This window comes from Cupressus sempervirens, chromosome 5, assembly GCF_028749045.1.
Source record: "Cupressus sempervirens isolate cs-2001-9-10 chromosome 5, ASM2874904v1, whole genome shotgun sequence".
Classification (NCBI taxonomy): domain Eukaryota; kingdom Viridiplantae; phylum Streptophyta; class Pinopsida; order Cupressales; family Cupressaceae; genus Cupressus; species Cupressus sempervirens.
In genome coordinates this window covers 219269641-219287292 of record NC_143122.1, presented here as the reverse complement: position 1 = coordinate 219287292, position 17652 = coordinate 219269641, and the positions used below count along the sequence as shown (strand labels likewise).

At 31.7% G+C, this 17652-nt stretch overlaps 2 protein-coding genes across 3 annotated transcripts in view; both read right to left on the bottom strand.

The window, feature by feature from the left end:
* LOC149555216 (heavy metal-associated isoprenylated plant protein 23-like) overlaps positions 1-13380 on the bottom strand; it is a 263404-nt gene extending 250024 nt beyond the window's left edge. Inside the window, exons 1-3 of one of the 2 annotated variants that reach the window (XM_089829298.1) lie at positions 13203-13380; positions 13026-13101; positions 12280-12927 (exon numbers count right to left, since the gene is read on the bottom strand). In XM_089829298.1, coding sequence (XP_089685424.1) covers positions 12632-12927; positions 13026-13101; positions 13203-13280 — 450 coding nt within the window. In that variant the 5' untranslated portion in view covers positions 13281-13380 and the 3' untranslated portion in view covers positions 12280-12631. Of the gene's footprint in view, positions 1-12279; positions 12928-13025; positions 13102-13202 lie in introns of those variants that run through there. The other variant, XM_089829299.1, reaches the window with a different exon arrangement.
* Positions 3389-4753, bottom strand: LOC149555217 (heavy metal-associated isoprenylated plant protein 20-like). The gene is made up of 3 exons (XM_089833603.1): positions 4549-4753; positions 4378-4453; positions 3389-4276 (listed from the first exon to the last, which is right to left on the bottom strand). The coding sequence occupies exons 1-3, from the start codon at positions 4627-4629 to the stop codon at positions 3981-3983; spliced, it is 453 nt and encodes a 150-aa protein (XP_089689729.1). The 5' UTR covers positions 4630-4753; the 3' UTR covers positions 3389-3980.
* Positions 13381-17652: the final 4272 nt, after the last annotated feature.

Genomic DNA, 17652 nt, shown 5'->3' with positions numbered 1-17652 from the left:
TTATGATTCATCAATATTAGAGTTAATGTTTAGTCATAGTGGGCTTCAATTAGGATTATACTTTTTTAATACATAGAAGAGTTTGGCTTATGTTTGATATTAGGGTTAGGTTTAGAATTATTCTCTAATTAGGGATAGAATTATGCTTATTATTTAATAATATTAGGGTTAGTGTTTAATCATAATGGGCTTAAATTAGGATTATACTTTTTTTATACATAGAATATATTAAGAGATTGGCTTATGTTTCACTCCATAAGGTTTTGTGGTATACATTATCATTAGAATTAGGATTTTTTGTGCAATTAGTGCAAGACTTGTAAATTAAATTCGGGTTAGGTTTAGAATTATTGTCTAAGTAGTGATAGAATTGTGCTTATGATTTAATAATATTAGAGTTAGTGTTTAATCATAATGGGCTTAAATTAGGATTATACTTTTTTATACCTATAATATATTAAGAGTTTGGCTTATGTTTCACTAAATAAGGTTCTATGGTATACATTATTATTAGAGTTAGGGTTTTGGGTACAATTAGTGCAGACTTATAAATGTTATTAGGGTTAGGTTTAGAATAATTGTCTAATTAGGGATAGAATTGTGCTTATGATTCAACAATATTAGCATTAGTTTTTAATCATAATGGACTTCAACTAGGATTATTATTTTTTCCTATGACTTAATTAGAATATTTTTTCGATAGGTTTATGGTCGAACATAGGGTAACATTTTGCTAAGGATTTAATTAGGATAAGGAATGGGTTTAAATTGTGCTAACACATGGTGAGGAAATATATATTTAAAATAGTGATAATATAATTTAAGATGAGGATCATGCAACCTACTTTCACTTTAGAAAGATACCACAAAATAAATAATAATCCATACACACTTAATTTTCATGACTATATAAGACTATTAGCTAAACCCTTGCACCCCTCAAAGGTGCAAGTGCTAGTTTTAAAATTTTGTACATTTTAAATGATAAGCTAGCCTACTAATCAAGATGAGATCACTTTTACTCTCACTTTCATAATGACTAAATGGAATAAAAGGAAAATATATGTGCCCATTATGCATTAAATAATGACATGCACATATCAATCTATGGTATAGCCCAAGGAAATGAAATTAAAGATCATTTTATCCATTTCTAAATGTGATGGGTAGAGAGATTTTAATGATTTGAAGTTGTATAAGTTGAGAGAGTGATAGCAGATATTATAGCTCCAATTAAGACCCCAAAAAATGCCACAACCAATAAGATTGTTTGTTATAGTTCAATTGTGACTCTTTAATTCTTACTATTAAGATAAATGTAGATGTATACATGTCCTTCACTTATTTGTCCAACCAACTTTTAAATGCACATAAAATGGCCAATCTTAAACATCACACACTAAGGAGAAAATTAAGATTGGAAAAAATAAGTCAACTTTGATTAGTTAACACTTTTAGTCTTGAATTGAAGCTTAGTGTGTGATATTTAAGCCATCCCCATAAAAATGGTCCAATCGTAATGTGCAAATTGTTACTAGTACAAATTCATTTTTATAATTAATATGTCTTATTTTTCATATGTCAAATGCATATACTGGAATATAGAAATGGAGAATAGGTATCGGGAATTATTACAATTGAATTACTTTCAAAATCGTTAATATTCTCTAACAATTATAGACATCTAGTAAAGTAAGTTTTCCAAGATTTTTTTTGTGGGGAGCTTTAACTAGATATACATTAAAACAAATTGAAAGATATTACTAATCATAGTAAATAGTGTGGATGAAATAGGTCCTCTAAACCCATAAAATAAAAACTATCAAAGTTTGTTTATGCTAGTTTTGAAACTATTTATCATTTATCATTTAGGTTTTTTTAATATTTATTGTATTAATATTTTTCCATTTATTGTTAGATAAAACTTAATCATGTAAATTTATATTTAAAATATGAAAAGTTAAACATATATAAAATATGTTTGAATTTGTGTAAGTCAAAGTAATGTCTATTGTTAAAAGTTTATGTGTATGACATTAGTAAGACATGTATGATACAAATATAATATTAACATAGACTTCTACATGTTATTGTGATGTTCATATTATGCATTATTAATGAAATTAAGTACAAAAACACAATGAGATTACTCAAAAATTAAAAATCACTATAAAAAATTTAAATAACACATTTTGACAAAAAAAAATTAGATTTTTATGTAATTTTGTAATTCATGAAAAATAATTTGTAACCTCAAATTTTGTACTACCTTTGTTGCTTGTAAAACTTCAAACTTTATGTAAAATATTACTAACTCTCAAATTATATGAAAAAGTTCCATTTTTTATCTTAATGCTATCTTACTTTTTAGTGTTCAAAATTTAAAAAATTAAATAATAAACTTTATAGCCTAAATAAGTTGTGCATCACAAATTTAAATTTCTCATGATAGATTAGGTGAAACTTTTACCTTATAAGTCAATTAAATTTTTGGAAAAGATTGAAAAGTTTTTGAAAATTTAATTTCAAATTTGTTAAGATAATTTTCAACATTTAAAATTTTGAACTTTGAAAGATAAATTTCAACACTTAGATCAAGTTTTGGTTTTTCTTAGAAAGATTTAGTGAACATATCACTACAGAGAACTTTGGAGTTTCTAAGTAGATTATCGAAATATATTAATTTTTAGCATGTAGAGGGCTCTGTTGAACATTATAAAAGAAAACATCATCTATTTACACAATCTCTAACATAATCTTTCCAAAGAAAACATCGTCTATTTACATATGGGCTTTGTTTATTGTGCTTTTTAGGACTGATCATAATTATTGTATTTGTATATCATGATTATTATCTCGATTAGTACTATTAGATTTTTTGATACTCTGTTTTGGGGATTTTTAAAACTAATAAGGGGAATAGGTTAACTACTTACTTTCCTAACTATTATTTTTTTTATAGATTTTGTATGTAGGTCAGCCTCCATTTTTGCCTGCTTTTTAATTTCAAAAACACGTTTCAACCAAAAAGCAAAAGATTCTCATGTAATTTTTCAACTCTTGAAAATTAATTCATAATCTTCAATTTTATGTTCCCTTAATTACTTGTAAAACTTCAAACTTTAAACTCTTAAATTATATTAATCGAAGTTTCAAATTTTAATTTCACATGATAAGAATAGACATTTTTTTGAAATTGTTACTTTATATTATAAAATAAAAAATAATAATAAAATTTCTAACAAGATTGACAAGTCTTGCACATTTAAATTCCAAAGTTTTATTAAAGAAATTTTCAACATAAAATACTTTAAAGTTTTGAAATTTAAATTTCACACTCTAATCAAGTTTTGGTTTTTAATAGAAAGATTTGGTGAACATATCACTATGGAGAACTTTGGAATTTCCAAGTAGGATATAAAAATTTATTAATTTTTAACATGTAGAGGGCTCCACTCGACATTATAAAAGAAAACATCTTCTATTTACATAGAATCTTTCCAAACCTAATTGGAAATCCTACTAAGCTGAAGAGAACAGGATTTCTTTGATTTACAAAGTATATGAGAACCTTTTAGTAATGGAACTTTTCAGACTATTTCAGAGTTGAGGAATTTCTAGATAATATTTTGTGAACTCTACAAATTTTCCCAACTTTACGACTTGTAAATCTAATAGAAAACTCTAGCGCAACAAAAGACATCGGGCAGCTTTATCAAGCTTGTCAGGAGTCATTTCTTCTTCTATCGCTCTCTTTTCTACTCAATATTCGTCTGCTTTTGATCTTCTCAGCAACAATCAAACCCATCTCACGTTCTTTCGAAAAAATATACAAATTCTGTACATCATCCCTACTCTAACTCTCCTTTCTCCGTTGTTATGATACAGGGGAGAAAAAGAGCAGTTAATAGAAAACAATGAATTGAATTGGACAATATTTTTACATATTTGAACAGAAGAATATAGCAGAGCATCGAAATCTACATGACTGAACAAGCGTTTGGATTGTCGTCACTGAATACAGAGATGTATTTATCCTCTGGTTTTTGCGGATTAGGAAAGGTAGGGTCAGCGTTCCTCACATAACCAGCGGGGGCCTTTTTATCGTAGAAGCCAGCTGCATATGGAGTCGATACCAGATTATACGGCTTGTATGGCCAAAACTCCGCTTTTTTTCCCGTCTTTCTTCTCACCCTCCTCAACACCTTGTTCGGATCCACGTACCCCGTTACCGTCACTCTGTATTGCTTTCTATCCACCTCTGACGATGTTATGCCTACCATTTGCACTCATATCACGTCAATACTACTAATATTCTCACTCACACCCTTTGCAAGGAATTACATGTTTAATAAATGAAAAGTGTTTACGACCTACCTTTCATATTTTCAAGAGACTTCCTCACTTTCCTTTCGCACCCCTTGCAGTCCATACGAACTCTCAAGTCAACCGTCTGCAAGTGCATAACACCAATCCTTAATTAACATGCTACTTTATTGGCTTCATCACATCTAATGTTTAAGGAGAAAACAAGAGAGAACTGGTTACCTGAAATTGCTTAAGTTTCTTGGGCCGGCGAATAGATTCTATTGCCTCCATCAAGCTTTCTAAAATAGCTCTAAAACCCATGTTCGACCACGCCTCTCGAATAAAGAGCAATTCAGATGTTTCAGAAAAATAATGTAAAGAATCTTCTCTTGCAGACTCAGATACAAAGGAATAAGGAATATTGCGATCGGATTGACGACCGAAACTAAGGCGCGGTATGCAATTTTATAAGGAATGTTATGTGATCTGATGCAGTGATATTTAAGAAGACACGTGTCTTCCTAGGAAAGTACAGATCTAACAGTAGAAAAGCTACGTGGCATTGGCGGAGATGTATAAAGATATTCTCTGCTGCTTCGGAGAACTAACGAGATATTTTGCTGACGGGAGTGAATGATAGCATAGTTATAAATAAAATATGCTGCTGGGTGATTAGTTGAGAATGGCGGGATGATGTAACCGCTTAAGCAGGTCAAGTAAATATTGAATGGCTGTCGTGAGTTAATTCATGGCAATTTCTTCTCCGACATGAATAAGTGTCGCAGTGCGATTAGTCTACTTTTCTCTCAACTGACATTCATCGAAAACGGACGTGTTGTTCAAGTGAGTTTATCAATACAAAATGCCAAAAAGTTCCTGCTTGAAGCGAAGCTGGCTTACTGAAGAGAAGGACACTCCGTTGTCATTATGATTACGATTAAACGGACTGAAAAGGAAATATATTGTTTTCTCAAATGTTGCGTGTGAAAAATGATAATCTCAGATCCGTGTAATCGTGTGATGTATGAGGGAAATGAAACCCATCTTATCAAATTGTGGCACCTCCATCTCTTCTGCTCACAGTTTCGTAGCAGGAGAGAAAATGAGTGGAAGTGTGTAATGGCAGATGATTATATGGCTCTAATCGAGAATCCAATTCAGATGCGCCACAGCTTACAGACTTCGCTTTGCAATTAGCAGCTAAGAATGGACACGTGTCCTTCACTGGTTTCCCTTCATTATTATTATGAGTTGACCCATCGCTCAAAGATGCTGCTGCTGGAAAGTAATATTCGCATTACGAGCTTTGTCTGTCTCTATGTTGAAATCGTAACGGATTTGAATTGGGAGTCGTACGCTGTGGTCATCCAACGTCTAGATGTAGCACTCAAAACTCTCGCATTAGTTTTAACTAGCAATTGTATCGAATAAGGTGTAATATATCGATAGGTAGCTATGTCCGGTGTTAGATAGGTGTTAGATATGTCCTGTGCTGGTTAATCTCTAGACAAAATGTGCTAAAGATCAAAAAAGTCAAACATGATTCTTGTTCAGATTTATAAAAATACAGCGAATTTTTTTCAAAAATTTTGTTATTTCCTATCACAAAATATAGAGATCATAAAGATCAAATACTTAATTTCAAAAAAAATCATTGTGTTTTTGTTTTTTTAAATTTAGTCAGTGGTGCATTTTGTAGTATATGTCAAGTATGTATAGTAAAGGGAAGTTTTTTTTTTTTCCACCAATTCTATTTGAGTGCAAGAATATAATTAAATATATCAATAAACAGTAGGAAAACTTTGTTAAGTACAGTACACTTGTGTGCTTGGGGCATGCCTGTAACTGTATTTCTTCCTTAAGCCTTGATATTGTCTTGTAGACTCACTCTTCATTCACTCGAGACAGTTATGTGATATAGTTTGTTTTGCAATATTGCAAGGAGCATATAACCAATCTTTACTTATTTGTTCAAGTGTTTTATTTTCTTCGTCATCTGGGATGCTCCATTCCCCTCTTTAAATTTATTATCGAGCCTCATTTTACTAGTATCTTGTATTTGCAAACTTGTTATAGACATAGGGAAGAGTAAATAGAAAAATTGAAAGTCTTTTAAGAAAATATTTGGAATATAGTAGCAATGATTTTGAAGAATAGAAAGGAAGAAAAATTTGTTCGAAATTAAATTTGATGTATTGTTTTGTATAAAAAAATTTTGGAGAAAAGTCTTTGGAGATTGCACCTAATGTTTTGTGCAAAATGTTTCGAGAGGAAGATTTATGTTTATGAAATATTTAAGGGAAAGAGGTGACGATCAACACAACCACAATTCTTGCAAAAAAGTGTTAGAGGACCAACACATTTGTTGGAAAATGTGTACATCACTTCTTGGGATCTACCACATTTTATTTTCTTTCTATAAAAGATGTACTCATGGGAATTGATATCTACTGAACAAGATTTGTTAAAGATCAATGTTATGCATCAAGTAGCAGAAATACTAATGATGAAATGAATTCTATAAGGCAAAGTGAATGTGAAATGGAAATGTTGAAGATGTATAGTATAGAATCTATCACCCATTTTTTGGTAAAGAGATAGAGTTGTTGTAGGTGAATTGTGTATGAATTCCCTTGCATTTTGGCTTATCTTTTCTAGGGGAACTTTTTTTGATGTGGAGATCATATAAAGATTTGACTTTGGACACTGCAGTGAATGTTAGCCCATGTATTTCCATGCTACCAATATGAATAGTTGATTTATCCAATGTTAGGCCTTGGGACTATGTATGGTAATAACCCATGCCATTGTGAGCAATATTTGCCTCTGAGTCCTAGGATCTTCTTTATTCCAAGATGAGCCACTATAATTATTGAAATGTAGAACAATGTACATTGGAATAGTAGGTGGTTTTGAAGTAGAAGTGTATGTGATTCCAATAACCTCACCAAGAGCTCCATCGAAAAGTCTTTCTTATGTGCACATGCTTATTGTGAGCATGACACATTTTCCTTAACATAGTAGCACATGTTTTTCGAGTTGATCCTCAATGCCTGCTTTTTCTACTATATTTCTAGTGCTTTTTGTAGAGCTCAATGCAATTGTGTGGTTCAACATTTTTAGCATTTTTTAGTAGTGTAGTTTAACTAAATCATTTGTGAAAACAAATGCATTAACTTGTCAAATTTTTCATCTCCATCAATGTGAGGAGGTTATCTATGTGTGTCATTAGGACCAACCAATCGTCCAATTTTGGTTCAGCATTTCATATAATTTGCAACACATTGTGAAATAGTGCTTTCCTTGTAGACTCTCCTTCCTAACAAAAAAATGTCTGTAATGTGACCATTATTGTGAATTAATCTCGCAATATTGTAGTAGTTGAACATTATGCATAAATAGGCTTGTCAATAATTTAGGAGGAAATTGTGCAAGATCTTCCAACCAAAATATTAGTGGCACAACCATTCAAAGCATTGGTGTTTCTTGTGGTGGTATACTTCACGAAGTCTTCTATTTATTTTGAGAACCAACTTTGGGTCTATGAAACTCATTTTATCAATGAGAATATATTTGATCATCTTTAAAGTCTTCTTGGAATGTTGGCAATGTCTAGCTTTGCAAAGGTTACATCTCTTTAATAGGAAGCACTAAATGTATTGTTGATGCATTGATATTTAATGCTACAACTCTTGTAAGGGCTAGTGTTAGCAGTGGGTTATTTTGATGGTCTGATTTTTTTTTGAGTGCATGTTTTATGCAATCTATCAAGTTGGATTTTCCTTTACCTCTCAATTCTTGTATAATCATATACAATGGTTTAGAAGAGGGGCATACATTATAGTCTATAATAATCTTGAGATCCCATTTTTTCTCCTCAAATAATTTTTAGTTAGGATGTGGACAATTTGATGATATGCATTCAACTGTTTTTTCATGCTTATATATTGTGTTGCAATTTCATGCAACTATTGTGGCACTTGAATAGGATCCCATTTGTAAAAGGTATCAAACTCTTTCCTTCCAAGAAATTAAAGATCATCTATGGCTTTATTGTTTGTGGGGCCCATTTGAGAAAGTAAATGTTATTCCTTCATATCTATTGACTTTGTCATATCCATTTTATTATCACTTTGACAGTTCTTTAAACATATCTCAACATGGGTGTTGTGAATAACATGCAAAACATCATAATTGGTTGCTTTCATCTTCTTATAATTGCAAATGATTGATTCCTTGTTAAGCCTACTATTAGAACTTTCCATATGAGAAAAATGGTTGTATAGTAGTAGCTCACTCCAACAATAATGTTTCAAATTGTTCTAAATCCTCCTTTAAAATGGAATAGAACTTTGGGTACAAATTGAAAATGGCTTTTACATCTCTTTCTTTTCATTGACATTTTCTATGGCTTGGTGAGTAGGAGTAAGATGTTGCAGATTTCAATAGTGTTAGTGTTTCAATTTCAGGAGGTCACTTCATGTAGGCTTTCAAGTAGCTTTAATGCACCTGGATCCCATGAGATATTCTATTTATTCAATGGAAAACCTTTTATCCAACATTTAGAGATGTAAGTGGTCAATTGCAAACGACAAGTGATAATTTTTGAAGCATATGACATGTTCCTTATGCTCCTATGTCACATTTGGCAACAATTTAAGCCATGAATTTTCAAAATGAGAGGAGAGCTAGTTGTTTTTTATTAAAGTTACAACATTTTTTTCATCTAGGGGAACTGAAAACCCAATTGTTTTACAGAAATAAAAAGAGTGTTAAATCCCTTAAACAAAATAATGTATTGACCAATAAATACAGCCACTACAATTGCCAGCTACACCTAGATAAAGCCAGCACCAAAACCCAAAAACAAAAAGGAATGAAATAAGAGCCAACCAAAAGAAACCAAGACCTAAAGAGACCACAACAAGAAAAAACAACCTAAGACAACTCTTGGATTTTTTCCTTCAACTCCTATTGGATATCTTTAATCTACTCTATGAACTTCTTCATGTCACATTGTTAAATTTGAGCCTACCTCTTTTTTTTCTTTGTTGTATTAGAGCAAGCTCATATACCAAGTCTATTTTATTCCTCATCATTTTCTAGTTCCTCCAGGTCCAATACCAAATTGAACTCCTTGCCTCATTTCGTGACATTCAAAACCCTATTCAAATAGTCCACCGAAGAGTCCACCAATCTCTTGCATTTAGAAAACACCTCCTTAGTGCTTCTTTCTTTTTTGTCTATTTTCTTTCTCAACTCTTCAATAACCTCTTGATTCCCCTGCTATTTTGTAAGCCTATCCTTCTACCTACTCTTGGCCTCCATCTCATTGATTCTGCCCTCAAGAGTCCTACATTTCATATTAAGCAATTTGATAAGTGGAAGGTCCATTTTTTCAGCCTAAGGGAATACAATGATATTGCTTTCGTAGTTCCCAACACTCCATGAAGAGGATCTAGAGCCAGGTCTCTGATATCATCTTCAATTAATTAAGCTCTCATATAGCGATATGAGAGAAATTTGTTTTGATTAAGGAAAAATCAAGTTTTGAAAAGTACACAAAACCCTAAATAGTCTCATGACATAAAGATATACAATAAATCCCAATTAACAAAACAATTGCTCAACACGGGACATCAACATTGAGAAAAAATAGAGCAAACTAACTAAAATATAAAACCTTAAAACCTATTTCAAGAAAAAACACCATTGGGCAAAAAATACATGCCAACAAACGAAAAGACTAGTAAACTATCATGAACATAAATCCATTTTCTTGAGAAGATCATCTAAATCCCTTTCAATGCTCTCAATCTTATGAGGGCGACTTGTTCTACATGTCACATTGTTGTTATTATGTTCAACATTTCAAAGCAAGTCATGTATGTTCTTTCTTATTTTGATGCATACTTTGAAATTTATTTTAAAACAAGTTCTTGTGAAACAACATGTTGGCAATTTATGTTGGCTCTCAATATCAAAATCATTTTAGGGTTTTGTATGTTTAACTTTTCATCATTTCTAGAAAGTTCATATTTGTTCTACCCAACATCATCAAGTATAAGTGTAGAAATACTTTTTTTTCTATCCATGGAGCTCTATAGTGACATTCCATTTTCTTCCCTTTCTTGCAAAGACATGTTCTATGCATTTTGTGCATCATTGGAGACAATTCACTATCTCTTCATAATCATGTGAAGGATTTGTAAAGAAGATCTCATCTATGCTCAATGAGCATGAGTCATCAAGTGGAGAAAGGAAAAATGTATTAAATTTTTGTGGATATAGAACTAGGGTTCCAAGTAGTAACATATATGTCAAGATATTTCCTTAAGTTCTTAAATTGTTGAGCCCCTCTTCTATACAAACAAAGCACATATCATGGAAAACTAATAGGCAGTCATTCATTGTGATATGTTTGTAATATTCCACCAAATTAAATCCAAAGATAAATAGAAGCCATGTTTCATTAAAGAATCATTCATTTTAAAAATCTCCATAACTTTTGCCAAGGCTATCATATAGATTACAAAGGAAAATAAGGTTTTATGTCAAGAAAATAAGATGTAACTTATCTAATTACTTCACATCTTTTGAATTCTCTTTTAATTGAAGCCAAAAAATTTCATGCATCATCTCAACTTAGAGCTCTAATATTTCATATAACAATGAAAATATTTTCCTTGATTTTTGTGCTCTATGAAGCCAATTTTACATGTAGAAATTAATGGAATATATCCCTTTTCAACCACAACTATTTTAAATTACTCTGTTTAATTCTTCAGAGTCAAGTGTTGATGACATCCACTAGGAAGAGGAGTACATAAATCAAGTTTGCATGTAATTAAGAGAGATCCCACTTTAAAGGAAATGTCGACATCTAGTAATCTCCCCATTTTGGATTTGTCTCCGATCCTTTCACATTCATTGTTGAATAGAATCATGCCAATGTTCACCAAAAGTTTAGTTTATTATGAGCTAATTTAGAGCAAAATGTGTAACAATACAAATTTAAGATTTCTATCATATTGTTTATTCTTGTTCAAAATTTACAATCTACAACATGTTATAATGAACAAAGTAAGTCCTATTGCTATCCTTAGTTATGACTTTGTTGCAAGGTCTTGACCGAGAAATTAGACTAGGTCGCTTCTTGCCTTTAAGGTACTGTCTTTTACATCTACATTTGCTTAAGTCTTTTCTATCTCATCTATCCTATGTCCAAAATGGACTGTGCTTCAACAACTGCTTGTGTGATTTGATACTAGTGATGGGTGTTGCTAGACACACTATTAGGTACTCTAGAATAGAATACGATGTTAGAATTTGAAGGATACAAAATTCTTAATTTTTAACTTATTTATATTTAACCAAAAGATATCATAAATATATAAACATTACATTTATTAAAATACCATTTATAAAGTAAGCAAGAGCCTACAATACAATAGTAAATTGTGAACCTCTTATTTCTAAGTATTCCTTAGTTCTACTTCACTCAAACTTACATAATAATATTTAATCTTAACAAAATAATAATGATGAAATAATAAATTACCTTATTTAAAAGGAAAAACACCATTTCAAATTAAACAATAACATTCTATTATGAAAGAGTCAAATAGATTAAAATTTACCACGTAAATTCTTTTTCTAAGCCTTCCATAATCGAGTTACTATTTAGTAAATAATAAATAATAATAAAACATTATTATCTGACATGTAGATGCCCCAGTCGTCAATAAGTATTTTCTATTGTCTTATGAAGGAAAAGATCGTGCCTTTGCAGAATCTTTCCAAAGCTGAGAGTCTCTTATACAATTGAAAAACCATTCCTCGACTACAAAGTCGAGCAGAATCTTTTGCTAACCAATAATAAAAATTATTACATACGAGAGAAAATTTCTCGATAAAATTGTCTGAAATCTACAAAATTTCACAACTGTACATGTTGCGAAAGACATCACTTGCCACTTCCGTCTCTCTTTTCTCAGGGCTTAGCTTCTCCGCAAGGAGGAAACCCATCTCACTAATTCCCAATGAACTATTTACTTCATCATAACCAAATAGCGCATGTACACCAACTGCAGAACTATACTTTATAGCTTTCCCTTAAACAGAACGATCCCACTTTTTTTTTTAAAAATTATGTATAAGTGTGTACATCATCCCTACACTAACTGCTCTCTCCCCTGTTACCGTAAGTAGAGCAGAAACAGTGTGGCGAATTGAAAAGAATGAAATGAATCCGAGATATTTACAACAGTAATTATATACACAAAAGTTGACAAAACAAGAGAGCAGAGAAGAGCGTGAAAGTCTACATAATTGAACAGGCTTCTGGATTGTCGTCGCTGAAGAGAGATGTGTATCTTTCGTCAGTCTGCTGAGGATTTGGGAAGGTGGGGTCCACGTTCCTCACATAACCGGCGGGGGCCTTTTTATCATAGACCTGAGCAGCATATGGGTAGTACACCAGACTGTACGGCTTGTATGGCCAAAACTCCGCATTTTTCCCAGTCCTCCTTTTCACCCTCCTCAACACCTTGCTCGCCTCCACGTAACCAGTCACCGTCACTTTAAATTGCTTTCTATCCACCTCCAACGATCTCACGCCTGCAATATTTGCACTCGTATCATGTTAATTGATACTCATGACTCCCACTACCAATTTCCGAAACAGATTTGAATGGAAAATGTTCACAAGATCTCACCTTTCATATTTTCAAGCGATTTCCTCACTTTTCTCTCGCACCCCTCGCAATCCATACGAACTCTCAACTCGACCGTCTGCAATTGCATAACATGAATGATTAATTAACAAACCGCGCCCTTTGCTTCATGAGATCTGATGTATATCATGATGAGAAAAGAAGAGAAAATGGGGATACCTGAAACTGCTTAATCTTCTTTGGCCGGCGAATAGTTGCTGCCTCCATCATGCTTTCTATCAGAGCCATGGCACCCATCTTCTTCGGCGTTAAATAAAGAGCGAGCTCAAATGTTTCAAAACAAAATGTAAAGAATAGATCGTCTTGGAGACACAAGTAGAAAGGATTGTTAAAAAGATCGATTCGATTGATGAAGAAAAACGGATGCTTCGCTCTCAATTTATAAGGAAGACGATGGGTGGAGAGATCTAAATAAACAAATTATTCATGTTGAAGCTACGAGGACACGTGTCTGCATTCGGAAGTCTTAAAATCAGGTGAAAGCCTTCAAAAAGCAACGTGGCAGCAGAAGAGAAAATGCGTGGAGAAGGGTGAAGGTAATCTTGGTTTGCTTCTTCGGTGAAGTAACAGTGGGGCCCAAGGGGAGGGATGGGCCATAGTTTAGGGTTGTCAAAACATATATTATTTTAGATGAAGACCTTGATTGGTTTGTTGGGAATGGCAGAGAATAACCGTTTCAAAATTCAGGATAAATGAATAGCGGTCGTTCTACATGAAATTGCTTCTCCGAAATGCAGAATGCAAATGTAGGCGTTCAACCGAAAAGGTGAAAGAGAATTGCTTTTTCTCAACGGACATTCATCAGAAGTGCACGTGCTCCTCTCGTAAGCTTTGCCTCTTTATGGAAACGCGTACGCTTGGAAACCTCAAAGGAGAAGAAAATTTGACAGGAGTTGCAGTCTGTCACTTGTATCTCCATTTTGTCCGTTTGTAAGCGTGGCAGGCAGAGAAGAAATGGGCGAAGTTAAATGTTGGATAAACCGGATGATATGGGTCGAATCGAGGATCCAACCAACAGACGCCACCTCTTATAAAGCGTTTAAATTTGCAATCAACGGTCTAATCGTGATTGCGAATTGTTCCAATGGAAAAAGATAATGTCGGTGCATTTAGTCCAAACTTTCGGCATTTGTGGAAAGCTTATAGAAAGCACGCGTGTTCTTTGAAGTTGAGCCGGTTCATCTTTATCGTTTCAAGTTCCGGTACTTACCGGTCCTTTTTAAGTGAGTTTGTCGGTAGACGGTAGAATTAAAAGAACATTATGTGAGGAAACAAAGTTTTTTGCGAATAGTGGGATGCGTTTGAAGTGTAGATGACATTAGCAGACTGATGCATTATCAATCGAATGGGCTCTAACAGTGATTCATCGTGAAAAACATAATGTAATATATGGAAAAGTCACCATAAGTATAGCACATATATGACGTATATCAAGAGGGACTACTAAATCATACATGTATTGCATAGATGATACGTAAGATGTAATGAAGTGGTGAAGTAATTATATAGAAGAATGAGTGAGAAACAATGTAGACAAGGGCGCAAGTATCAAATTTCCTGTCTTTTAGTATGGTGGGTTTTGAAGTAAGAGTTGAGTGCAGTATAAAGACATGGAACTTGCATTGGTCTATGTTGTTCCTGTAGATTTTGCTCATTTAAGATTGATAACATTATTATTTAGAATTTTTAATAAATGGTTGTTTTTGTGAAAAATGAATGCTATCGTATTATAATATATTTGTTTAAAATATTTAATAAACATGTGGAAAGTTTTAAAAAATTCTTATGAAAGAATTCTTCAAAGAATGCATTGTCACATAATGTTTAAATTTAAACGTATCTAATATTAAGTAGAAACAATCTACCAATAATGAGTTTTTAAAATATTGAAAAATTCAAAGTTCAAACACTTTGAAGAGATTTTTCTTACTACTTAATTTGAAACAAAAATATTTTTTTCATATTTACTTTGAAATAAATATTTATTTTCTACTATTCACTTTGAAATAAATATATTAAAATTTAAACTTTAAAAAATAAAGTATCTTAAATAAATTATTATAAATATTAAAATATATTAAAAACATAATTATTAATTATCATTTTAATTAATAATAATAATAATTAAAATATAGTATAATAGATTCTACAATTCAAATTCAAAACCATTTTATCCTAAATGCATAGGTGAGATAATCAAGTGTCTTCATAACTTAAGTCTAATTAATGAAAATGTGTGTTTATCGTGCTAGACAAAAGTCTTCAAAAGCTATGTGACATGTTGACTATTCTTAAAACATGCAACAATTATAACTCTTAAAATATGCAAATAGGAAAATAATATGGCTATAGCATGCAACAATAATATTGACGGCAATGAGGCTAATAAATTCAAAGTTTTTAGTCTATACCATTTGTGATTCTGGAAAATCAATGTTTTAATGATCTCTGAAATGTCATAAATTTAAAAATAAACTTGCTTTGGTTTTGGGTTGAATTTTTTAATTGTAGAAATGAGTTCTAGGCTTAGTCCTATTTGAAAGTGGGGCATTGGGGCTTTTGAATATAGACCCTTGATTTCTACCTTGAATGTTTTGTTTGATGCATTGAATGTGTTATTTCTTATGCTTATGTACTGTAGTTTTCATTCCAATCAACTGCCATGCAAAAATTATGGCAAATGCTTCTCAATTGAAGTCCTTGTGATTCTAATCTACATATGATTCAAACCAGGTAGCTATGATTTTTTTTGATAAATAAATCTTATTTCTTGTTCAAAGACTACAATATTTGCTCCATTGTGCTATGAGTAGCTGATGTCACCATGCTTGCGAACAACATTCTTCCTAAATATAAAATCCGTTCAAGCTCTTAAGAACCTCTAAACCATAAAAATGCCTTGCCCAAAAACTTTACAAGCTTTGGGTAATAAATACTCTTAGCTTCTCTGCATACAAAACTAGTTTCGTAAACATATATTTATTTAGAAAATTAATTTGATTAGCTTAAAGAATATTTTTTAAATGATTTTGAAACCAAAGTAACAAGGAGCATTTGTTGTAACGTAGGCAACATCAAACAATTTCCCCAATTTCCCCATGAATAAAGTATGATGAAACATTTTTCCCCCAAATTACAACAAGAAGAAAACAACCCTAAATTACCTTGCTAAAATTTAAGCCAATCCATTTTCTACAAGAAATTGATGATGATTTTAGCTCACTGCAAATGCCAACATAGGTTGAGATTTCTAACTCTTGTCTGCAATAGTTTATCCATTCTCTCTGCAGAAATCTCTATATTTAATGTAAAAATGTAGCATTGTACAAAGAAATAAACTTTATCATGGTAGGAAGACCATTGCATTGATTTAATAATAATTAATGATATTAATTATAGTATTAAATGATGCAACAATGAGTGGAGGGAAAGGTTGATGGTAAATTTGATTTATTTTTTAATATCAATGCATTTTTTCATTTCCATTTTCCTCACTGACCAATAGAAGATGAAGAAAATTGTATTTTTTCATTTTGAAAATAAAATTAAATGAATAGAACTTTTGGAAACATGGGTAAATCTCTAAAATTTAAAATTTATATGAGCTCTCAAACTAATATGTGGCATCTAATGATTCCACTAATATGTGATATGTAATTAAGAGGGTAACTAAGCAATATATTGTATAAGGCATAGAGATGCTTTATGAGACTAACTATTGTGGATTATATAATGATATAATGAATATATCATGATTTTTTACATATGATATAGACATGAGATCAAATTTATGTACTCTATCAAATGAGTGTGTAATTTGTTACATTATTTTTTCTCATTTAATTGACCTTCATGCCAATGTATAAATAAAATGTAAATAAATATAGAGGAAGATCATTTCCTTATGCCACTATTTACTAATATTTTGGATTATTTAGTATAGCCTTGGTGAGTTAAAACAAAGGGATATGGTAATAAAGGATAAAAAATCAATAATTAGATATAGCAGGGGGGAACAAATGAAGTTTTCGGGTTACATTCACTAGGTCTTCAAAGATGAAATAGGTTTTATAGATACAAACAAAATTAGTGCTTGATGGACTTTGCTAGCTCAATGATTGTATGTATGAAGGATAAGTGTTCAATAGAATAATATTTTTGAGATACTCAAATTTAAATGTGTTGTCATCTTGCAGAAGAAGTAATCAAATATTAGTGCTTTAGATCACATGAACAAGCACATATGAGAATATGAGATTTAAGAAATTAAAAATTGTTCAAAAGAAAAATCATACATGGAATTTTGGATTTAGGAACAACTCAATCTATCAAATACTTTATAATAATATACATTTGAATAGTTTTAACAAGAAAATATCACTTCATTATTAAATCACAAAGAAACATTATCTATATTGCGAGACCCAAGTACATAGGGAAAAAATGTTTGTCAAATGTCCAAAGAGCAATCAAGCAATCAATTTCACATAACATTGAGCAGTCCAAAGAGATATCAACAATTAATTATCAAGGTTCATACATTCCATTGCGACTACCCTTCACCTTCTACAAGCTGGCAAGGAGGGAACTACTGATGAAAATGACACAA

What these genes read in the sequence shown, in the direction of transcription:
- LOC149555217 (XM_089833603.1), bottom strand. Translation starts at nt 4,629, where the DNA reads ATGGGTTTTAGAGCTATTTTAGAAAGCTTGATGGAGGCAATAGAATCT. An exon ending in AGAAACTTAAGCAATTTCAG is followed by an intron (nt 4,454 to 4,548) that starts GTAACCAGTTCT and finishes ATGCACTTGCAG; the next exon opens with ACGGTTGACTTGAGAGTTCG. An exon ending in GTCTCTTGAAAATATGAAAG is followed by an intron (nt 4,277 to 4,377) that starts GTAGGTCGTAAA and finishes TGCAAATGGTAG; the next exon opens with GCATAACATCGTCAGAGGTG.